General features: G+C 47.6%; 1 protein-coding gene across 1 annotated transcript; it reads left to right on the top strand.

The window, feature by feature from the left end:
• Positions 1-18: 18 nt before the first annotated feature.
• rexo4 (REX4 homolog, 3'-5' exonuclease) lies at positions 19-23211 on the top strand. The gene is made up of 9 exons (XM_038782234.1): positions 19-38; positions 1659-1894; positions 3614-3939; positions 5362-5526; positions 11115-11308; positions 15686-15774; positions 19338-19412; positions 19675-19749; positions 22711-23211. Exons 2-9 carry the CDS (start codon positions 1676-1678, stop codon positions 22834-22836), a joined length of 1269 nt encoding a protein of 422 aa, XP_038638162.1. The 5' UTR covers positions 19-38; positions 1659-1675; the 3' UTR covers positions 22837-23211.
• Positions 23212-24660: the final 1449 nt, after the last annotated feature.

Here is a 24660-nt window from a genome sequence, read left to right as displayed (position 1 = left end):
AGAGGGTCAGTACTGAGGGAGCCCTACACTGTCAGAGGGTCAGTACTGAGGGAGTGCTGCACTGTCAGAGGGTCAGTACTGAGGGAGTGCTGCACTGTCAGAGGGTCAGTACTGAGGGAGTGCCGCACTGTCAGAGGGTCAGTACTGAGGGAGTGCCGCACTGTCAGAGGGTCAGTGCTGAGGGAGTGCCGCACTGTCAGAGGGTCAGTACTGAGGGAGTGCTGCACTGTCAGAGGGTCAGTACTGAGGGAGTGCTGCACTGTCAGAGGGTCAGTACTGAGGGAGTGCCGCACTGTCAGAGGGTCAGTACTGAGGGGGAGCTGCACTGTCAGAGGGTCAGTACTGAGGGAGTGCCGCACTGTCAGAGGGTCAGTACTGAGGGAGTGCAGCACTGTCAGAGGGTCAGTACTGAGGGAGTGCCGCAATGTCAGAGGGTCAGTACTGAGGGAGTGCAGCACTGTCAGAGGGTCAGTACTGAGGGAGTGCTGCACTGTCAGAGGGTCAGTACTGAGGGAGTGCAGCACTGTCAGAGGGTCAGTACTGAGGGAGTGCAGCACTGTCAGAGGGTCAGTACTGAGGGAGTGCCGCACTGTCAGAGGGTCAGTACTGAGGGAGTGCAGCACTGTCAGAGGGTCAGTACTGAGGGAGTGCTGCACTGTCAGAGGGTCAGTACTGAGGGAGTGCTGCACTGTCAGGGTCAGTACTGAAGGTGCTTTGCACAGATTAGATGTAAACCTGGCCCTGTCTGAACTTTAAGATGGATGTGAATATCCCATAGTTGAAGAGAAGCAGAAGTGTTAGTCTGGGAATCCTGGCCAATATTGATCTCTTGATGAACATTGGACAATAGGTTTTTTGGACATTATCACATGACTGTTTGTGAGCGTTACCTTTGTGCAATTGGCTGCCTGACTGACTGGTTTTCCCAACTGCTTCAATGTGTGAATTAATTTGGGTCACCTGGAAGTTGTGAATGGTCCTTTTGAAAATCTGTTGCAATCATTCGCATGTTAGATTTTATTTTGCCGTTTACTTTTCTTTTGGCAGCTTTCTGTTTTGGGATTTGGTCATTGAGGTCACAACTGAACACGGGAGTGTTGGTGGATTTTGGCAGAAATTCAGGCTAAAGTTTATGAATCATTGCTTACAGGTGGTGTAGTTTGTCTAGCTCTGGGCATTATGCTACAGGATGGTGTTCAAAACCTTGGAGAGGCAGTTCACCAGAATAGTTCAGGGATGAGTGAGTTCAGTTCTGTTGTGAGATTGGAGAAGCTGCGATCCTGCTGAAGGCAGAGAAAGTGAAGAGGAGATTAAATCGAGCTGTGCAAAATTAATTATGAGTGCAGAAGGAAAATCCGGTGGCAGGTGGGTTGGTAATCAGAGTGACACAGATGTCAGTTGATTGACAAAAGAGACAGATGAGTTGTGGGAATTATTTAAACGGTGCATTGTTGTGATTTGGAAGGTGCGGCCTGAAAAGGCAGTGGAAGCAGGTTCAGTCGGAACTTCCAAAAATGGAATTGGATAGATACTAGAAGCAGAATATTTTGCAAGTCTATGGGGGAAGTCAAGACAACTCTTTTTCAAAGAGTCAGCACAGGTTCAGAAGGCTGAGTGGCCCCTCATGTCTGATTCTCTGCACGGTCCTGTCTTTATAGGTCGGTTAACTGGCCTTATGGAGCAAGTAGATGCCAAGCGGACAGTGAGTAAAGCAAAGCCAGACATGAGAGTGGACAGTGCAGTATCGGCTGAATCTGAGATGGGCAGCCAGAAGAAGCCCAAGAGGAAGAGATTCTGGGCCAAGGAAACGCACGTGACCAAAAAGAAAATGGGGTCTGTGCTGCCTCCTAAAGCTGCAGTGGAGTACTCCTCCAACTGGAAGGCACTCCAACAGGTAAGGCTTAAACAAACGCAAAAAAAGCAAAGTACTGCAGGGGCAAAAATCTGAACTAAAAATGTTGCATCAAACCTAAATTTTCAACTTAATAAATTCAGCAAATGCTGGAAATACTCAACAGTTCAGGCAGTGACTGTGCAGCGAGAAAGAGATTGAGCATTTAGAATATGGAACCTACCTTTCTCTCCCCTCCACATCTCAGCAATTTTTATAATACAATGCTGCCTTGACTGAAAACTCTGGATGTGAATCAGTCTTGGGAGCTTCACAGAAAGACAATGTCTAAAAGAAAAGCCGCCTGGGGTGACTTGTCTTAACCTGCGTCACCCGAGCCGGCGATCGCTTCACAATTGGAGTTAGAGACTGTTAAGATGACTAAGTTATCAACAAGTGTCGTTTGGGTGGGTGGGGGGGGGTGGCGCAGTGGTTAGCACTTCTGCCTCATGGCGCCGAGGACCCAGGTTCGGTCCCGGCCCTGGGTCACTGTCCGTGTGGAGTTTGCACATTCTCCGTGTCTGCGTGGGTCTCACCCCACAATCCACAGATGTGCAGGGTAGATGGATTGGCCACACCAAATTGCCCCTTATTGGGGAAAAAAAGAATTGGATACTCATTATTAGAAAAGGAAGAGAATTGGATACTCATTATTAGAAAAGAGTCAGGCTTATGCCTTTCCTGAACCAAAAACATCCCACCTTGTTCACACAATGTTAGTGCATCACTGAGAGAGTGACTGCCAGGTTGGTGTGGGACTGGATTCACACACAAGCCCTGACGTGTAAGGACAGCAGGATTGAGATGTACGGATGGTGGGCTGGTTTATGATAGACACGTACCTGTGCCACACAGGTTCTGACCACAGCTGAAGAAATACTACAGCTTGGGGAAGGTGCACAGGGAAGCAGGACAAGTGGATATATAATATTCCCAAAGTTGCTGATCAATCCTGAGTTTCAGCTTAGTCTCTTGCGTAGAACTTGCTTGATAACGAAAGGCACTGTCTATCACTCTGGCAGTCCCATGGTACACTGATAATGGAATTTGTGACTCATTACAATGGCCAGTCTCAATGAGTCTGTAACAGGTTCAGACGAGAGGTGAGGAAAACCCCCAGTGGGACAGTACTTTGGGAAACAGAAACAGGACCAAGATGCCTGTTCTCCCCCAAAACTGCTTCACTCACCACAAGTCATGTCTCAAATTGCTCGCATACTGGATCCCCAAATCTTACTTTCTAAAGTAACATTTCTTGGGAAGGTTTGCAGAGAAGGTAGAATTGGGAAGGAAATCGCAATTAATAGATCACAGCTACAGGGCGAATCATAGAATTTACAGTGCAGAAGGAGGCCATTCGGCCCATCGAGTCTGCACTGGCTCTTGGAAAGAACACCCCATTTAACCCCATGTCTCTACCCTATCCCCGTGACCCAACCTAACCTCTTGGACACTACAGAGCAATTTATCACCCACCCTGCACATCTTTGGACTGTGGGAGGAAACCAGAGCACCCGGAGGAAACCCACGCAGACACGGGGAGAAAATGCAAAGTCCACACAGTCGCCCGAGGCCAGAATTGGACCTGGGACCTGGCGCTGCGAGGTAGCAGTGCTAAACACTGAGTCACTGTGCCGCCCTGAGTTTGTGTGTTGCTTGTTTCTGTTGCAATGTGAGTGTTGTGGCCACTTATTCACCTGAAGGGCTGTAATTTTCAATCAGCTGATGAATCAGACAACTGATACCGGGACAGCTCCGGAAAGCAAATCCAAGATCAAGGCAAAGGGAGAAACGGCTGCGGCGGAGAAGGCAAGTCACCAAAAAATTAAACCAGGGAAAGGGGTTGAAAGCCAGCGGCAGCCGGACTGTCAAACAACAGGTGTGCTGCTGAAAGGAGATGGTCTGAAAGTGGATAAAATCATCATCCAGGGATCACAGCAGAGCAAGAAAAAGAGGACAAGCAACGGTCAAGGGCCTCTGGAAGGAAGTAGTTTCAATAAGAGGATAAAAAGTACCAAAGCTGAACCCCGAACTGAGAACAACACAGAGTAAGTGTTTGCAAAATTGTTTCCTCTCTTCACCCCCACGCCCCCCCCCCAACCTGACCCCCTCCATTGTACTGCAGAACCTGTTCTCCTTTAGTTGAGTTGGTAAAGAGGCGATTAAACAGCTGTTTAAAATTCTGAAAGAATGGAATAGAGTAGCTGGCAATATGCTGCTTCCAGTGACGTTGAGGGATGTGTACGTTTTGGGAGAGCAGGAGGGTTTGAGGTAATTATGTTGACGACCAGTGACTGAAGCATAGGTCAATATTTAAGAACCAGGTTTGTGGAGTGATCGAAGGTAAAGGGGGATGTGGGAATAGAGTGGACACATGAAGTTAGGATACTGCTCATGTAGAAGATGGACCGAATGACCTGCTTGTGTGCTGTATTCATTTTGCAGAAGGGACAAACCTGACTCTTGGTGCAATCTGGAGAAGAACATGGTTGACATTCGATTGTTACTTGAATAGATGGAGGTGACAGGAGGAAATCCTGTTCATCAACCCATCCTACACCTCAGAATGGCTGGTGCACCAGAATACAGCACTTACCCCTGCCCCTCTCAGCAACCATGTAATCTCCTTGGAAAGACAACCCCCCCACCCCCTCCTCCCCTGAGTTAATAATGAGAAAAACTCCTCCCTGATCCCCCTCAGTGGACCAATGCAGGAGGTCACGTGGAATGTGTTTATAAAGACACTTCTTTATGATGCGATCTCTGTCCCAGTAAGGAATTGGCCCAGCTCCCTGCCGACTCCACACTGACCAAACCAGCTGGCCACACATTCCAGACACTCCACACTCCCCAGGAGATCAAACAGTTACCTGAACTCTGGAAAGATAGAAACAGTAGGAGATCATTCAACCTCTTTTGTGCTGTGAGATTGATCCGTATGAACCGCTAGTTCCAAGTTTTATCTCTAGTCTGTGCTAAATTAACTACTTCCACTGGAATACACTTTTTTGGATTTGGGTTTACTGTCGGGTGTACCGAGCTACAGTGAAAAGTATAGTTCTGCGTATAGTCCAGACAGATCATTCCGTACATGAAAAACATAGAACATACGATAGAACAATGTAAGTACATAGACATAGACATCGGGTGAAGCATACAGGAGTGCAGCACTACTCAGTAGAAAAGATGTGTGGAGAGATCAGGTCAGTCCATAAGAGGGTCATTCAGGACTCTGGTAACAGCGGGAAGAAGCTGTTTATGAACCTGTTAATTTCTGTTGAATCTATTGACTTCAGTGTCCCTGTGTCAGTGTAATTAATGTTAGGACCCCGGGCCAGACCTCAGCATTTGTTAGGATCCCTCTGCATCAGTTCCTTAAGCTGGTATAGTTACAAGCAGGAACAGAATCCAGTGTTGTTTTGTGTGTTTAGTTTCAATGCAGCTTCCTTACTGTCATCGTTCTTTGGCAGGCCTGATATCTGGTTTGATGACGTAGATCCAGATGACATTGAAGCTGCAATGGGACCAGAAGCTGCAAATGTTGCTCGGCAACAGATAGAAACAGCAACCGGAAATCCATACCCTGTGGGCCAAACTTTGGAAACAATTCTGGTTAAAGATGGAGCTTTTGAAGGGTAAGTGGTGAGCAGCGATAATAACACTGGTATCTGTGATAACGAAAACTCCAGGCAACCACCAGTGGATGAACACAGCAAGGGTTTATTTACAGGATCTCCAATCCCAGTCTTTTGGGGGACTTTTGTTTACTTTGAGAGCGACAAAATATCACTGACTGGGGCCTTTCCTCAGGAGTTGTCTCGCTCGACCAGCCTCTCCGTTTACGTCTCCTGGTGTAGGTAGTTCCTTGGCAGCTGCTTCCCCTACCCGACATGTGCAGGTTCTGGGCCTAGAACGACCTGTTCCATCCCCTGAATAATTTGGTCAGTACTAATGGCGGGCATGTCTGGGGTTGATGATACTACTGTCTCTTTTGAAAGCTCTTTTTTTATTTCTCTCAAATGATCTAAATGTTTTCTCGGGATCGTTCCTGGGTTCTTACCTCGTACGATACTGGCTCCGTCTTAGCCACAATGATCTCAGAGACCCAGCCTGGACTACTTCTAAAGTTTCTTACAAAAACTGGGTCGTTCACCTCCAAATGTTCTCTCTCATTTGATAAATCACGGTTTCCCTTTTGAATATCTTGCCTGGACTTCACTCTTCCCACTAAATTTGGCAACATGAGGCTCAGCCTGTTACCTAATCAATGCCTCACTCGCAGGTCTGCTGGGAAAGTGCCTGCTGTTGAGTGTGAAGTGGTTCTGTAAGATAGCAAAAATCACAAAACCGTGGTATCTATGGAGGCTGGGTGACTGTTTCTTCACCCTGGACTTGAAAGTTTGTACAGCCCGTTCTGCCAAACCTTTGGACAGTGGCCAGGATGGTGCTGTTTTGATGTGTTTCATACCATTGAAAACCATAAACTGTTGAAACTCCACGCTGGTAAAAGCAGGACCATTATCTAAAACCAACACCTCGGGTATTTCATGAACGGAAAAACACTGATGTAATTTTTCAACCGTTGTGAAAGAGGTAGTGCCTTCCATCCGGTACGTGTACATCCATTCGGATTGAGTGTTCACCAATGAAAGGTACATTGAGCCCATGGAAGGACCCACAAAGTCAATGTGCACTGCCACCCAAGACCTACCAGGCCATTCCCATGGGTGCAAAGAGATAGCAGTGGGCAAGTTCCTTTGCCCCTGACATTGGTCACATTGCTCGACAATGTTCGTCGATGCTGGGTCACCAAATGTAGCTCCTTGCCAGCATTTTAATTTTTACAGTAAGAAGTCTTACAACACCAGGTTAAAGTACAACAGGTTTGTTTCAAATCACTAGCTTTCGGAGCACTGCTCCTTCCTCGGGCGAATGAAGTGGTACGTTCCAGAAACGTGTGTGTGTATATAGACAAAGTCTATCCCGTTCGTACGAGGGCATCTTTCAGCGTCTGTAGACGCTCCTCCTTGTCTGTGCAGATCCTGTGTATTTTAATTTTTAGATATGCCTGGTTGGGCATTATGCAATTCTTCCAATAATAATTGTCTCCTGGGATTGGGAACAACCATTGATGAGCCATAAAGGAGCGCACTGTCACCGCAGCTCAGTTCGTCCCTTTGGGCCAAATAAAGCTTTGTTGTCTCTGAAGCTTGACCAGAGAAGCCCAGTTTAATACCATATTCTCGATTTTGACAGAACAGCGTCTCTTTGTGTCCAAGTTCTGATTTGTTTTGCAGATACAGTCAGCATTTCAAAACAGTTTAGAATAATTACAGCTTCCTCTGGTACTGGTGGGGGCATTGAGTTCACCGGTAATGGAAGACTGCTCAAAGCATCGGCATTACATCTGGGTGTCCGGTTGATGCTCAAGTCTGTACCCGTATGTTGAGGGCGTTAAGGCCCAGCGTTGTATCTGGGTAGAGGCAATGGGAAGGATTGCCTTCTCTTCCTCGAACAACCATATAATGGTTTATGGTCTGTCACTATTGTGAAATACCGGTGCATGTACATGTTGAAATACCGTTGCATGTACATATTGGTGGAACCTTTTGTTGCTGAACACAACCCCCAGCCCTTCTTTTGCAATCTGGGAATATCTCTTCTCCTCCCCGTAAGAGGGTCCTGGACACGTAAGCGACTGGCCTCTCTCTTTTATCATTCAGCCTATGTGAAAGACTGGCTCCAATTCTATATGGAGACATGTGGCAGGTAAGGACACGTTCCTCTTTGGGGTCGAAATGGACCATAGGCTAGTGGACTGAAGTTGTTGCTTTACCTGATTTGAAAGCCTCATCTTGAGGCACCTTCCAAAACCACTTGTGTTTCTTCAGTCGGGTTTGTAAAGGTGCTAACAAGGTGGTTACATTTGGGATGAATCTGCTGTGATAGTTCATCATCCCCACTAAGGACTCCAATTCGGCATATTTTCTGGAGCAGGAGCTTCCCTTGAAACTTTAACCTTTCCCTCCAAAGAGTCAGTCCTTTTGCACCTGCATTGTAACCCAATAGGTTACCTCACTGGCTTGAAACATACATTTCTCTCTTCAAGCGCAAACTGGTGTCCGTGAACCTCTTTAACACCTCCTCCAAGTTGGTTGAGTGTTACCGTGGACCTGGTGATTAGTACATCGTCTAAATAAACTGCAGCTTTGGTAATCCTCGTCATAAATTCTCCATGGCGCGTTGGAAAATTGCACATGCTGACAATACTCCAAATGGTAAACAGATACATTCGTAAAGCCCTTGTGCAGGTCACATACTCTGGATGATTCATCTAATTCTAGTTGCAAGTAAGCAGCATGACTCATTTAATTTAGTAAATGGCAAGTCATGCCATTAGTAAATGGCCGTTTAGCATAAAGACCCTCGATCTTGGGTGTGGGATATCGGGCTAATTTGGCTGCTCGATTGACAGTTTCGCAAATGTGGACTGTCTTGTCCAGTTGGATGACAGAAATGATTGATGCAGCCGACTCTGCGAACTGCATTGGTATTGTGCTGCCCAGGACTGCACGGCATTTAAATTCTGCTTCCACCCCTTCCAACGTGGAATAAAGGACTAGCCTTGCCCTGTAAAATCTCCGGTGTGGCTTCAGTCTCTGCGTATATCTTAAAATGGAGCCCCTTTATCTTTCCCTAGTTCTTCTTGGACGACCTCAGGGTATATCCAATGACCTCCCCTATATATATAGGTCCCCCTCGCCCAGTTTGAATATCTCTATCCGGTTTAATTTATTTAAAACTGGCGGCACGGTGGCACAGTGGTTAGCACTGTATCACTGCACCGAGGCCCCAGTTTTGATCCCAGCCCTGGTTCACTGTCAGTGTGAAGTTTACACACAACCCCCCCCCTGTGCCTGCGTGGGTCTCACCCCCACAACCCAAAGATGTGCAGGTAGATGGATTGGCCATGCTAAATTGGCCCTTAATTGGAAAATAAAAATAATTTACCATGCTGGAGCCAATCACGCTCCATTAAACATGGTCCTTGTCCCAACACAGCATTAAGCAGGAGCCGAGCTGACTGCTGTCTGTAATCTGCCGGGAGCGTCGTGGTTCGCTTGAATTTAAGACCTCTCCTGTATAAGTGGCTTGAGTTTAATGCCTCTCCTGTATAAGTGGCTAGCCTGGCCCTGTTCTCCAGCTTCAACGGTTGGATCCTGATTTATAAGTAATGGTAAGTTTGTTCGCCTGTGACGGTCGACAAATCGGTAGTGTCCACTTCCATCATCAAAAGGGCATCCATTTACCAGCAATACCACAGTTAACGGTGTCACTTTGCTAACGTCAACACATTCTGTTCGGGTGGCTGGTACTCTTTTTTTCCCCCCCTCCCCCCCATATATGTGTCTTATCTGGCACTTTCCATCAACAAGGCCAATTCCATTGCCTTTTTTGCGTCCAGCTCTGATTCCACATTATTTATCCCACCCACCAGTCTATCCCTTAACATATCGTTCAGAGATGTTCCAAAATCCGAATATTCTGCCAGTTTCTTTAATCTCGCCAAGAAGACCGCGAAAGATTCTCCTGGGGCCCTCCCCATCAAATTATATGTAAACCTCTGAAGGACGATGGAGGGTTTTGGATTATAATGATTCCTAACCAACTCCACGAGTTTGGGAAGTGATTTAGAACCGGGGGCCTCCGGGTCGGTCGTACTTATTGTGCTGTACCTCTGGGTGTCTCAAGCTGAGGGGAAAAAAAATTCCCGGTTTCTCTTCCCCCTCTATATTGCACTGATATAAGACCATAAGACATAGGAGCAGAATTAGGCCACTTGGCCCAACGAGTCTGCTCCGCCATTCAATCATGGCTGATATTTTCTCATCCCCATTCTCCTGCCTTCTACCCATAACCCTTGATCCCCTTATTAATCAAGAATCTATCTATCTCTGTCTTAAAGACCTTGGCCTCCCTCCACAGCCTTCTGCGGCAAAGAGTTCCACAGATTCACCACCCTCTGGCTGAAGAAATTCCTCCTCATCTCTGTTTTAAAGGATCGTCCTTTTAGTCTGAAATGGTGTCCTCTGATTCTAGTTTTTCCTACAAGTGGAAACATCCCCTCCACGTCCACTCTATCCAGGCCTCGCAGTACCCTGTACGTTTCAATAAGATCCCCTCTCATCCTTCTAAACTCCAACGAGTGCAGACCCTCATACGACAAGCTCTTCATTCCAGGGATCATTCTTGTGAACCTCCTCTGGACCCTTTCCAAGGCCAGCACATCCTTCCTTAGATACGGGGCCCAAAACTGCTCACAATACTCCAAATGGGGTCTGACCAGAGCCTTATACAGCCTCTGAAGTACATCCCTGCTCTTGTATTCTATATTGTACTGAAAAAGTAACACATACATTCTATGTATGGCACCCATTCTTCATCTGCATAAAAAGTACAAGGTTACCAAAAAAAGGGCACGATGATATTTATTTTGTCGTGTGCTGAAACTGCTTTGTATTAGACCGGTGGGACCTTCCTCTCTCGTCCTTGCAATTGGAGTGCCTCCTTTCTCTTTTTCGCCAATGTAATAGCAAAAGCCCCAGGTGACGACCAGTGGATGAAAACAACAACCGTTTATTGACAGGCAGAAACTGATTTACAAATAACCATTTTACTAACGCAACAAAACAACAACTCGTACCCTCCTGCTGTCCAGTCCTTGACTGTGGCTTTTAAAGGCCCACTCCAGGTATATCTGCGCACGCTCCGATTCCATTGGCTGGGGAGTCATCTGGTCTCCGATTTTCCAAAACTACGGACGAGGAAGTCGCCTGGTCTCCAAAGTTACCACGGCAGTATCCTAGCCCATAACAGTATGGAAGGAACCATGTAGATGGGGACGGTGTAGAGGGAGCTTTACTCTGTATCTAACCCCGTGCTGTACCTGCCCTGGGAGTGTTTGATGGAGACAGTGTAGAGGGAGCTTTACTCTGTATCTAACCCCGTGCTGTACCTGTCCTGGGAGTGTTTGATGGGGACAGTGTAGAGGGAACTTTGCTCTGTATCTAACCCCCTTGATGGTTGAACCCAAGTGTTGTAATGATGGGACATTGTGTTTTGTTTTATTGGGATTGTGTCTGCTCTTTGAGTATTTCAAACTGAAACCGAGTGATGAAGATCGCAGTGTTTGTCTGGATAACCCTCCTGGCTGTTTTTGTAGACTGACTAAAGCTGTGGCGCTGGACTGCGAGATGGTTGGTGTTGGGCTGGACAAGACGGACAGCATCCTCGCACGGGTATCCATTGTCAACCAATTTGGCAAATGCGTTTATGACAAATACGTGAAACCGACGGAAAAGGTGACCGATTACAGGACGTGGGTTAGCGGAATACGACCACATGACATGAAGAATGGTGAGGTGACTTCCGAGTCTCTGCTTTCAAATATTTCTGCAGTGTTTGCGAAAGGATTTTTGCCGCTATCCCGTTGGAAAGGGGATAGAGGAAGAGATAAATTAACAAGTTAGGGAAAAGAAATTAGGAAAAGCACAGAAATTCTGATATCACAATACGGAAGCCGGCTATTCGACCTATTTATCCCGTTTATGAGCAACATTTTACTCCCCTGTGCTCACTTGGTTCCCATTTCTCTTTATCATCTTTTTCCTCCCTGTGTAACTTATTCTGGAATGTGGACGTGGTCTCTCCACTTCAATCGCTAATTCCTCACATCGCTAATTTCTCCTGCTCTCCATTCTAGAGTTCTTGCATTTTATTGTGCAACAAATGTAGGACCAAATATAGATTGCGGTAGAGGGGAGGAAGAATCCCATAAACCCCATAACTCCAGCTCTAGGAAATGAAGTGGGGCAAGTGTGTAATTAAGTGGACAACATTGAGGAAACTGTGATCACTGCGTTGAAAAATTGAGGCGAGAAAGCCAATTTCAACAAGATGAAAAATGAATTAGTCCTAATAAATGGCAAAGGAAAATTGGCCAATAAAACTAAACAAATGTGAAACATAGAAAATAGGCCCTTTGAACCTGCTCCGCCATTCATTATGACGTGGAAATGCCGGCGTTGGACTGGGGTGAGCACAGTAAGAAGTCTTACAACACCAGGTTAAAGTCCAACAGGTTTGTTTTAAATCACTAGCTTTCGGAGCACTGCTTCTTTCTCAGGTGAATTATGGTCATGACTGATCAACCGCTCATAGAATTTACAGTGCAGAAGGAGGCCATTCGGCCCATCGAGTCTGCACTGGCTCTTGGAAAGAGCACCCTACCAGAGGTCAACACCTCCGCCCTATCCCCATAACCCAGTCACCCCACCCAACACTAAGTGCAATTTTGGACACTAAGGGCAATTTATCACCTAACGTGCACATCGTTGGACCGTGGGAGGAAAACGGAGCACCCGGAGGAAACCCACGCACACACGGGGAGGATGTGCAGACTCGCACAGACAGTGGCCCAAGCAGGAATCGAACCTGGGACCCTGGAGCTGTGAAGCAATTGTGCTATGCACAATGCTACCGTGCTGCCATATAAATTTAGAGTACCCAATTATTTTTTCCAATTAAGGGGCAATTTACTGTGGCCAATCCACCTTTTCTGCACATCTTTGGGTTGTGGGGGTGAAGCCCACGCAGACACGGAGAGAATGTGTAAACTCCACACGGACTGTGACCCAGGGCCGGGATTCGAAACCGGGTCCTCAGCGCTCTAGGCAGCTACTTCCTGTAGTAACGAATTCCACAGGCCGACCACTCTCTGGGTGAAATTTCTCCTCATCTCTGTCCTAAATGGTTTACCCTGTATCCTCAGACTGTGACCCCTGGTTCTGGACACACCCACCATCGGGAACATCCTTCCTGCATCTACCCTGTCCTGTTAGAATTTTATAGGTTTCTGTGAGATCCCCCCCTCATTCCAGGGGGGAATAGAATCCTAACCAACTCGATCTTTCCTCCTATGTCGGTCCCGCCATCCCAGGAATCAATCTGGTAAACCTTCGCTGCACTCCCTCTAGAGCAAGAACATCCTTCCTCAGATAAGGAGACCAGAACTGCACACAATACTCCAGGTGTAGCCTCACCAAGGCCCTGCATAATTGCAGCAAGACATCCCTGCTCCTGTACTCAAATCCTCTCGCAATGAAGGCCAACATATCATTTGCCTCCTTTGCTGTACCTGCATGCTTACCTTCAGCGACTGGTGTACAAGGACACCCAGGTCACGTTGCACACTCCCCTCTCTCAATTCATAGCCATTCAGCTAATCTGCCTTCCTGTTACATAGAACATAGAACAGTACAGCACAGAACAGGCCCTTCAGCCCTTGATGTTGTGCCGAGCAATGATCACCCTACTCAAACCCACGTATCCACCCTATACCCTTAACCCAACAACCCCCCTCCAACCTTACTTTTTAGGACACTACGGGCAATTTAGCATGGCCAATCCACCTAACCTGCACATCTTTGGACTGTGGGAGGAAACCGGAGCACCCGGAGGAAACCCACGCACACACTGGGAGGACGTGCAGACTCCACACAGACAGTGACCCAGCCGGGAATCGAACCTGGGACCCTGGAGCTGTGAAGCATTTATGCTAACTACCATGCTGCCCTAAGTTCTTGCTACCAAAGTGGATAACCTCCCATATGTCTACATTATACTGCATCTGCCATTCATTTGCCCACTCACTCAATTTGTTCAAATCATACCGAACCATTTCTGCATCCTCCTTACAGCTCACCCTCCCACCCTGCTTTGTGTCATCACATTAAAGCTTCACATTTTGTGGGAATATGTTCCTTAACATCTACAAATGTCTTCATTGTAAAATGCTCATCCTTAATTGCGAATTCCTCGTTGGCCTCTACTCTCTATTATCTCTCTAACCTCTCCCAACCCTGTAGCCCTTTGAGATCGCTATGCTCTTCTACCTCTGGCCTCTTGCCTATCTCTGATTTTAATCAATGTGCCATGAGCAGCTGCCTGGGCCGGAAGCTTTGCAATCCCCTGCGTACCTCTCTACCTCCCCAAAGATGCTTGATTAGACCTGCCTCTTTCATCAACTTTTGATCTCCTGTCCTCATAACTGGTTACGTAGCTTTGTGCCTAATTTTGTTTGGTAATGGTCCTGTGAAGCACCTTGGGACTTTTAACTCGAGAAGGTGGTATATAATTACAAGTTGTCGGATTGGTTAGGGAACTGAGTAACCAATACTTTCACATGTGGGGGTTCAATCCTCGTACCGGCTGAGGTTATCCATGAAGGCCCCACCTTCTCAACCTTGCCCCTTGCCTGAGGTGTGGTGACCCTCGGGTTAAATCACCGCCAGGCAGCTCTCCCCCCTCAAAGGGGAAAGCAGCCGATGGTCATCTGGGCTGAGTCGCCTTGGATGAGAAAATTAATTGAAGTTAAAATAAGATTTGGTAGATGACAGATCTGATGCTCATAATGTGACAAAATGAAGCTGTGCAGAGGAGTGATTAAAAATTAGAAAAGTGGGGAGGGAGGGAGGCCGATGTCCTGGCCTTCTCCTCCCCGGTGGCCCGGAGATGGATTTTTGCTGAGATGGAGGGTCTCCAAGCCCCCGGTCAGGGGTGTGGGTCAGCGATTATGGCAGGATTTCTCAGTCTGGAAAAAATTAAATTAGCTCCTAGAGGATCAACGCGGGGGTTCGCTCGGAGATGGCAGCCGTTCATCGATTTCTTCAAGGAAAATTGAACGTCAGCAGTAAGGGGAGGGAGGGAGACGGGAGGCATGGCAATGTTAGATAAGGACCGGGAACTTCGTATACAGGTAATTAGGGAGTAGGGTGGGGTCGTAGGGGACGTTGTTTTCTGTTCTTTTAGGTGTTTTGCGTGTGTCGGCCCGCGTGGTTGTTTAAGAAATGTTAATGTGTTAAACTGTGAAAATTACAAATGCTTCAATAAAATACTTTCTTAAAAAAAAAGATTAGAAAAGTTAAGATGGCATGTGAAGAAAGGCGGTCAGAAAGGGAAGCTGTGACGAATTTTATAAAAGCCTCAGAAATAAAATATTTGAAGTGTTGATATAAGGAAGGAGGGGTGGGAGAAAATAAATCAGCCTGTGCCTTGTTGGACTGAAAAAGGTGTGAGGAGGAGGTGGAGAAGTTCGAGACAATAACTCCAGATGAGGAAAAAGTGCTCAAGAAAATTGTGTGGAACTCCAAAGTTGGGGCTCTGATTTACATCCCGAGGGATGTCAGAAGAAATTGTCCATAAATTTTCAAACCTCCCTTGGGTATGGTGTTGCCTCCAGAGGGCCGGAAGGTTGCCAGTGTAACATATCTTCACAAAGGGACACCCAGTTATATTCAGATCAGCCTGCCACACATCAGTAGTGGGAAAGGTTCACAATACACATGTGAAGAGACACCGATTGAGTAAAGGGAGTAAATACATGTCTCAAGAAGTTAACTGCTTCTGTTTTGAGAAAACAATGGGAGTTTATTGATAAAGGAACTGTGTTTATGTGAGTTTTTGGAAGACATTTAATAGATACCACATAGCAGGAAGTTACATAAATGCACAGAAAACCTGTTGAGTTCTGAGGAAGAGTTCGATTTGATTCCAGGTTAACTCTGTTTCTTCACAGATGCTGTCAGACCCTTTGAGAAATTCTAGTACTTTGTTTTTATTTCAGATTTCCAGCATTATACTGTTTAGCTTTTGTTTAAATATTTGAAGTTGTAATGAGTGAGACTGTATTTGAAACTCTTTGACTGTTTTCTAACTGCTTTGGCGATCTTTCAGGTGAAGACTTCAAAGTCGTGCAGAGGGAGGTTGCAGGCATTTTGGAAGACAGAATGTTAGTTGGTCACGCTGTCCACAATGATCTCAAGGTCAATATAATCTTTATTAGTGTCACAAGTAGGCTCACATTAAAACTACAATGAAGTTACTGTGAAAATCCCCTAGTCGCCACACTCCAGTGCCTGTTCGGGTACACAGAGGGAGAATTCAGAATGTCCAATTCACCTAACCGCTTGTCTTTCGGGACTTGTGGGAGGAAACCGGAGCAACCGGAGGAAACCCACGCAGACACGTGTTGTGTCTCAGCCCCACAATACAAGCAGGGCCATGCTAAATTGCCCCTGAATTTTAAAAAAACTTGAGTACTCTAAAACTATCTTTTCTTTTGAAAAACCGATAGATGTTCCATTGTTGCCATGATGCAAATGTTTTGTTTGAGAATAAGTCGATGCTGTCCGTGGGTAGGGTCCTCAGTGAAAGTCACCACTTCATTTTAGCAAACCGAGCCTTGGATGGTGTAGCATTGGTGCTGAATATATCCACTCCACCCGGCCTGGGTTTGCTCCACCTCTCCGAAAGGTGCTGAGATCTTGGAATCATAAAATCCCTATAGTGCAGGAGGCCATTCGGCCCATCGGGTCTGCACCGAGCCTCCAAACGAACACCCCGCCCTATTCCAAAACCCCACTTAACCGTTGCCCCTTGGTGTCCAAAAAATTATTTAGCATGGCCAATCCACCTAACCTGCACATCTTTGGAATGTGGAAGGAAACCGGAGCACCCGGAGGAAACCCACGCAGACACAGGGAGAACGGGAAGACTCCACACAGTCACCCAAAACTGGAATTGAACCTGGGTCCCTTGGACTGAGGCAGCAGTGCTAACCATGTTCTCCCCCGCCCCCCCCCGCACACACACACGTGGGTCATGGCCATTTTCTGATCACCTTATCCAAGTGTGTGTGAGAGACTGTAGCAAGTCAGAACACTACAGCAGTGTAGTAGTTCTGCTCTGGAATAATAATCCATGAGTTCAAATCCCACCAGTGGGTAAACAAAGAACAAAGAAAATTACAGCACAAGAACAGGCCCTTCGGCCCTCCCAGCCTGCGCCGATCCAGATCCTTTATCTAAACCTGTCGCCTATTTTCCAAGGATCTACTTCCCTCTTTTCCCCGCTCTCTTCCCCGCCCGTTCATATATCTGTCTAGATGCATCTTAAATGATGCTATCGTGCCCGCCTCTACCACCTCCGCTGGCAAAGTATTCCAGGCACCCACCACCCTCTGCGTGAAGAACTTTCCAAACACATCTCCCTTAAACTTTCCCCCTCCCACCTTGAAATCGTGACCCTTGTAACTGACACCCCCACTCTTGGAAAAAGCTTGTTGCTATCCATCCTGTCCTTACCTCATAATTTTGTAGACCTCAATCAGGTCCCCCCTTCAAACTCTGTCTTTCCAACGAAAACAGTCCTAATCTACTCAACCTCTCTTCATAGCTAGCACCCTCCATACCAGGCAACATCCTGGTGAGCCTCCTCTGCACCATCTCTAAAGCATCCACATCCTTCTGGTAATGTGGCGACCAGAATTGCACGCAGTATTCCAAATGTGGCCGAACCAAAGTCCTATACAACTGTAACATGACCTGCCGACGCTTGTACTCAAAACCCCGTCCGGTGAAAGCAAGCATGCTCTTCTCTATCCACCTGCGTTGCCACCTTCAGGGTACAATGGACCTGAACTCCCAGATCTCTGTGTGCATCAATTTTCCACAGGACTCTTCCATTGACCGTATAGTCCGCTCTTGAATTGGAACTTCCAAAATGCATCACCTCGCAGTTGCCTGGATCCATCTGCCATTTCTCTGCCCAACTCTCCAATCTATCTATATTTTGCTGTATTCTCTGACAGTCCTCCTCGCTATCTGCGACGCCACCAATCTTAGTATCATCTGCAAACTTGCTAATCAGACCACCTATACCTTCCTCCAGATCGTTTATGTATATCACAAACAACAGTGGTCCGAGCACGGATCCCTGTGGAACACCACTAGTCACCGTTCTCCATTTTGAGACACTCCCTTCCACCACTACTCTCTGTCTCCTGTTGCCCAGCCAGTTCTTTATCCATCTAGCTAGTACACCCTGAACCCCATACGACTTCACTTTTTCCATTAACCAGCCATGGGAAACTTTATCAAACGCCTTACTGAAGTCCATGTATATGACATCTACAGCCCTTCCCTCATCAATTAACTTTGTCACTTCCTCAAAGAGTTCTATTAGGTTTGTAAGACATGACCTTCCCTGCACAAAAGCATGCTGCCTATCACTGATAAGTCTATTTTCTTCCAGATGTGAATAGATCCTATCCCTCAGTATCTTCTCCAACAGTTTGCCTACCACTGACGTCAAGCTCACTGGTCTATAATTCCCTGGATTATCCATGTCAAGCTCACTGGTCTATAATTCCCTGGGTTAGCCATGTCAAGCTCACTGGTCTATAATTCCCTGGGTTAGCCATGTCAAGCTCGCGGGTCTATAATTCCCTGGATTATCCATGTCAAGCTCACTGGTCTATAATTCCCTGGATTATCCATGTCAAGCTCACTGGTCTATAATTCCCTGGGTTAGCCATGTCAAGCTCGCGGGTCTATAATTCCCTGGATTATCCATGTCAAGCTCACTGGTCTATAATTCCCTGGGTTAGCCATGTCAAGCTCGCGGGTCTATAATTCCCTGGATTATCCATGTCAAGCTCACTGGTCTATAATTCCCTGGGTTAGCCATGTCAAGGTCACGGGTCTATAATTCCCTGGATTATCCATGTCAAGCTCACTGGTCTATAATTCCCTGGGTTAGCCATGTCAAGGTCACGGGTCTATAATTCCCTGGGTTAGCCATGTCAAGGTCACGGGTCTATAATTCCCTGGGTTAGCCATGTCAAGCTCGCGGGTCTATAATTCCCTGGATTATCCATGTCAAACTCACGGATCTATAATTCCCTGGATTATCCAAGTAGTTTGACAATTTTAATTTGGGATCACTAAAACCGGCCTTGAAACTGTCAACTTGCTGCAGAATCTGAACTAGTTCACTGATGTCCAGTAGGGAAGGAAGCCTGATGTCCTTACCCAGTGTGGGCCCATATGTGATTCCAGACCCACACTTGTTTTGTTGCTGGTCTAAAATTCAATTCATCGAGCTCACACCCTGCCAACGAAACTGATCACACCCCTGATCAACATTGCGAGGTCCTGCTGCTTTGAGAGAGCCTCTATCATGCCTCAATTGCTTGAGAGTGCAGTCAGCGTAAGAGATATGCTTTGATAAGAAATAAATATAAAAAAGTACTTGACTAACTGACTTGAAATGAAATGAAAATCGCTTATTGTCACAAGTCTGCTTCAAATGAAGTTACTGTGAAAAGCCCCTAGTCGCTACATTCCGGCGCCTGTTCGGGGAGGCTGGTACGGGAATTGAACTGGTACGGGAAGCTGGTCTGCCTTGGTCTGCTTTAAAATCCAGCGATTTAGCGCGGTGTGCTGAACCAGTACCAATGAAAGCAGTTACCTCCATGAGCAGCTGCTACTTCTGCATGTGTCTCTAATTATTAGTAACCTCTGTCGAATACTCTCATTTGCCACAGATTCTGTTCTTGGACCATCCTAGGAAGAAAATTCGAGACACACAAAAATACAAACCTTTCAAAACAGCCACCAGAGTAAGTAAACTTTGGATTTCTCCATCAGTCACAGCTGCCTTCAGATAGTTTGTTCGAGCCAAACTTCGTTATCACCTGACTGCAAATTTGTTCCATCCCAATTTGTCACCCACAAAACCACGCCATTTGCAATTGCACGATATCCGGTTGGGCTTGTAAACCAAACCCTCACCACAGCATGGTTCTGTTCGAAGAGTTTCTGTTTTTTAGATTGTGCATTAACTTTATTTATTTCTGATAATTTAAATTTTTATCTGTCTAGTCTAGCCGACCCTCCCTCAAGCATTTGTGTCAACAGATCCTAAACGTCAAAGTTCAGGATGCTGAACATTCCTCGGTAAGTGTGTACTTTGTCACTCAATGTGTGTAGAGATGCTTTGCAGCAGTTATACCCACGGTGTTTAGACTGTAATCGCCATCACTAAACTTCAGGATTTCCGTATTAGGCTTTGTTTAACCTTGCTGAAACAGCAGAGCGTCTCCATTGTCTCTGTCCTCCCTGTTAGTTTTGCCTCATCGCTCTGAAGGCAGCTACTCACTGAGGTGCAGGTCCCACGCACACTGACTCTCACTGGGGTACGGGTCCCACACACACTGACTCTCACTGGGGTATGGGTCCCACACACACTGACTCTCACTGGGGTACGGGTCCCACACACACTGACTCTCACTGGGGTATGGGTCCCACACACACTGACTCTCACTGGGGTACGGGTCCCACACACACTGACTCTCACTGGGGTACGGGTCCCACACACACTGACTCTCACTGGGGTACGGGTCCCACACACTGACTCTCACTGGGGTACGGGTCCCACACACACTGACTCTCACTGGGGTACGGGTCCCACACACACTGACTCTCACTGGGGTACGGGACCCACACACACTGACTCTCACTGGGGTACGGGACCCACACACACTGACTCTCACTGGGGTACGGGTCCCACACACACTGACTCTCACTGGGGTACAGACCCACACACACTGACTCTCACTGGGGTACGGGTCCCAACCACACTGACTCTCACTGGGGTACGGGCCCCACACACACCGACTCTCACTGGGGTACGGGTCCCACACACACTGACTCTCACTGGGGTACAGACCCACACACACTGACTCTCACTGGGGTACGGGTCCCAACCACACTGACTCTCACTGGGGTACGGGTCCCACACACACTGACTCTCACTGGGGTACGGGTCCCACACACTGACTCTCACTGGGGTACGGGTCCCACGCACACTGACTCTCACTGGGGTACGGGTCCCACACACACTGACTCTCACTGGGGTACGGGTCCCACACACACTGACTCTCACTGGGGTACGGGTCCCACACACACTGACTCTCACTGGGGTATGGGTCCCACACACACTGACTCTCACTGGGGTACGGGTCCCACACACACTGACTCTCACTGGGGTACGGGTCCCACACACACTGACTCTCACTGGGGTACGGGTCCCACACACTGACTCTCACTGGGGTACGGGTCCCACACACACTGACTCTCACTGGGGTACGGGTCCCACACACACTGACTCTCACTGGGGTACGGGACCCACACACACTGACTCTCACTGGGGTACGGGACCCACACACACTGACTCTCACTGGGGTACGGGTCCCACACACACTGACTCTCACTGGGGTACAGACCCACACACACTGACTCTCACTGGGGTACGGGTCCCAACCACACTGACTCTCACTGGGGTACGGGCCCCACACACACCGACTCTCACTGGGGTACGGGTCCCACACACACTGACTCTCACTGGGGTACAGACCCACACACACTGACTCTCACTGGGGTACGGGTCCCAACCACACTGACTCTCACTGGGGTACGGGTCCCACACACACTGACTCTCACTGGGGTACGGGTCCCACACACACTGACTCTCACTGGGGTACGGGCCCCAACCACACTGACTCTCACTGGGGTACGGGTCCCACACACACTGACTCTCACTGAATCTGAAACGAAAGGGAAAATGCTGGAAAATCTCAGCAGGTCTGGCAGCATCTGTAGGGAGAGAAAAGAGCTAACGTTTCGAGTCCGATGACTCTTTGTCAAAGCTCAACAGAGTCATCGGACTCGAAACGTTAGCTCTTCTCTCCCTACAGATGCTGCCAGACTTGCTGAGATTTTCCAGCATTTTCCCTTTCGTTCTCAGGAAACTGCTCAGTTGCATCTCTTAACTGGTCTCATCAAACTGCACTCACTCTGCCAGTCTTCTGGGGTGTTTATTTGTGTCAGAGCAACAGGAGGAACAGATCCTGCACATGTGCAAATGTAGGAGATACTGTTACAGCTTTAACATGCTCTGCCCTTTGCTCAGTTTATTACCACCTTAAATAAAAGATTACATTTTTGTCATCACCCAATGTCGGGTTGAAGATTGTGACCCTGGGATTAAGAGTCCCATCAAAGAGCTGGGCTCGCCAGGTTGTACAGGAACTTGCCCCTCAAAGCCTTTCCAACCTGCCTGACAATTCCACAATTTGCTGCCCCAAACCTTTCAGCCTTTGTTGCCAACCTGAGCAAGAAACGTTTGGATCAGGTTGTGGATGCAGATATGGTTTGTTCTGTTATGAAATGTTGTAGTTGACAGGAAGTCATCGGGATTTAACCCATGGAGAAGCAGCTGTTGTTGCTGGCACTGCCGCTTTAATAATAATCTTTATTGTCACAAGTAGGCTTACACTAACGCTGCAATCAAGTTAGTGTGAAAAGCCCCTAGTCGCCTGTTCGGGTACACAGAGGGAGAATTCAGAATGTCCAATTCACCTAACAAGCACGTCTTTCTACTTTCTCATTGGCATTTTCCCCTCTTAGTTTCTCATGGATTGCCTATCCTGGTTTTTATTTTGAGGTATTATAAACTTTTAAAACAAAATTTGAAACTTGATTGCTCCTGCCGCTGACCAGAAAGGCAGCAGGAAGAGTTGGGCGTGGAGTGCAGCCACAGGGCAGGCCAAGGGTGCGTACACAACCCTTCCTGACACTGTTCAGTCAGCGGAGGAGTCATGGTGAATCGCTGGTTACTGCTGATCACAGCCACGCATGGGCTTAGGGAGGGGGTGATCTGCCAGATTCACTGCTTCTGATCTCTCTGTGGTGAGGAGAGATTAGTCTGGTCTGTGATGCCCTGATAGCTGCTTGGATAGAGTCTGCAGTCATGGAACCAATACCCCAGTGAGTGGTCCTGAGACTGTCTGGGTCTGAACAAACTGGGCTTGCCACTGCTCTCTGTAACTGGCTAATTTTCTCATTCTTGCTCTTTAGGTACAGGACGCACAGGTGACAATGAGGCTTTACACACTCGTGAAGCAGAAGTGGGAGGCTGACCGAAAGGCGAAGCACAAAATGAAGAATCGAGTTGCAAAGGAGAAACTGAAACCTTCAAGCTGAATAGCACAAGACAAGGAGGTGGTGTCAACTCCCTCAGCCCCCTCCACCTAAAGCTCCGAGAGGTCAGTCCGTGTCTCCCCTCCCAGCAAAGCTACTCAGTTGACAGGTGAACACCTGGTTTGAGGCACAGTTGTGTTTTTACGATGGCTGCTGTCACCTCAGTGAGGGGCACGGCAAACTGTAGCTGGATAATGTTCAACAGCCTCATTATCGCTGGCCACTTTCTCACACAGGTGTTTCCATACAGTATTTGACTTTTTGAATAGACTGGATTAGTTTGGAGTTCCTTTTCTTCTCATCTGTATTTTTTGATATTCCTGCTCGTGTACAAAATTAAACCTCGTTGGAATTTTTATTAAATATGAACCAAACGAAGAAAATCATTTGTGCACCCAATGTCAACTTCAAACACTTCCAGGGCAGATACAGCACAGGGTTAGATACAGAGTAAAGCTCCCTCTGCACTGTCCCCATCAAACACTCCCAGCATGGGGTTAGATACAGAGTAAAGCTCCCTCTACACTGTCCCCATCAAACACTCCCAGGACAGGTACAGCACGGGGTTAGATACAGAGTAAAGCTCCCTCTACACTGTCCCCATCAAACACTCCCAGGACAGGTACAGCACGGGGTTAGATACAGAGTAAAGCTCCCTCTGCACTGTCCCCATCAAACACTCCCAGGACCGGTACAGTGCGGGGTTAGATACAGAGTAAAGCTCCCTCTACACAGTCCCCATCAAACACTCCCAGGACAGGTACAGCGCGGGGTTAGATACAGAGTAAAGCTCCCTCTACACTGTCCCCATCAGACACTCCCAGGACAGGTACAGCACGGGGTTAGATACAGAGTAAAGCTCCCTCTACACTGTCCCCATCAAACCCTCCCAGGACAGGTACAGCACGGGGTTAGATACAGAGTAAAGCTCCCTCTACACTGTCCCCATCAAACACTCCCAGGACGGGTACAGCACGGGGTTGGATACAGATTTGGGTTTATTGCCACCTGTACTGAGATACAGTGAAAAGTATTGTTTTGCGTACAGTCCAAACAGGACTTTCCATACATTGAATATCATGTTTGCTGATTATCAGACCCAGCAGAAGAAGGTTAAAGATCTGGCCAAGCAACTGGAGGAGGCCTGTAGCGCAGCAACAATTGGAAAGATGGCAGAAGGGACAGGGTTGTCGTAAGCTGGAAAACCCCAGATGGAGCAGCTGATGGTGTTCATCAGAGAAGAGTTCAGCCAGCAGCGAAGGGAGATGCAGGATCTCGAACAACGATGAGTCAGACGACAGGAGGGAGATAGAGAACCAGTGGTATGGTGTAACGACAATAACCTCCCTCAACGTCAGCAAAACTAAGGAGCTGGTCATTGACTTCAGGAAGCAAAGTACTGTACACACCCCTGTCAGCATCAACGGGCCCAAGGTGGAGATGGTTGACAGCTTCAAATTCTTAGGGGTGCACATCACCAACAATCTGTCCTGGTCCACCCACATTGCTGCCATGTCCAAGAAAGCACAACAGTGCCTATACTTCCGCAGGAAACTAAAGCAATTTGGCATGTCCACACTGAACCTTTACAGGTGCACCATAGAAAGCATCCTATCGGGCTGCATCACAACCTGGTATGGCAACTGCTTGGCCCAAGACCACAAGAAACTTCAGAGAGTCGTGGAGACCGCCCAGTCCATCTCACAAACCTGCCTCCCATCCATTGACTCTGTCTACACCTCCCGCTGCCTTGGGAAAATGGGCAGAATAATCACAAGCCCCTCCCACCCGGGTTGTTCTCTCTTCCATTGGGCATGGGACACAGAA

The sequence above is a fragment of the Scyliorhinus canicula genome, chromosome 21, assembly GCF_902713615.1.
Source record: "Scyliorhinus canicula chromosome 21, sScyCan1.1, whole genome shotgun sequence".
NCBI lineage: Eukaryota > Metazoa > Chordata > Chondrichthyes > Carcharhiniformes > Scyliorhinidae > Scyliorhinus > Scyliorhinus canicula.
Note: the sequence above shows the minus strand (reverse complement) of the source record. Positions and strands in the feature narration are given on the sequence as shown.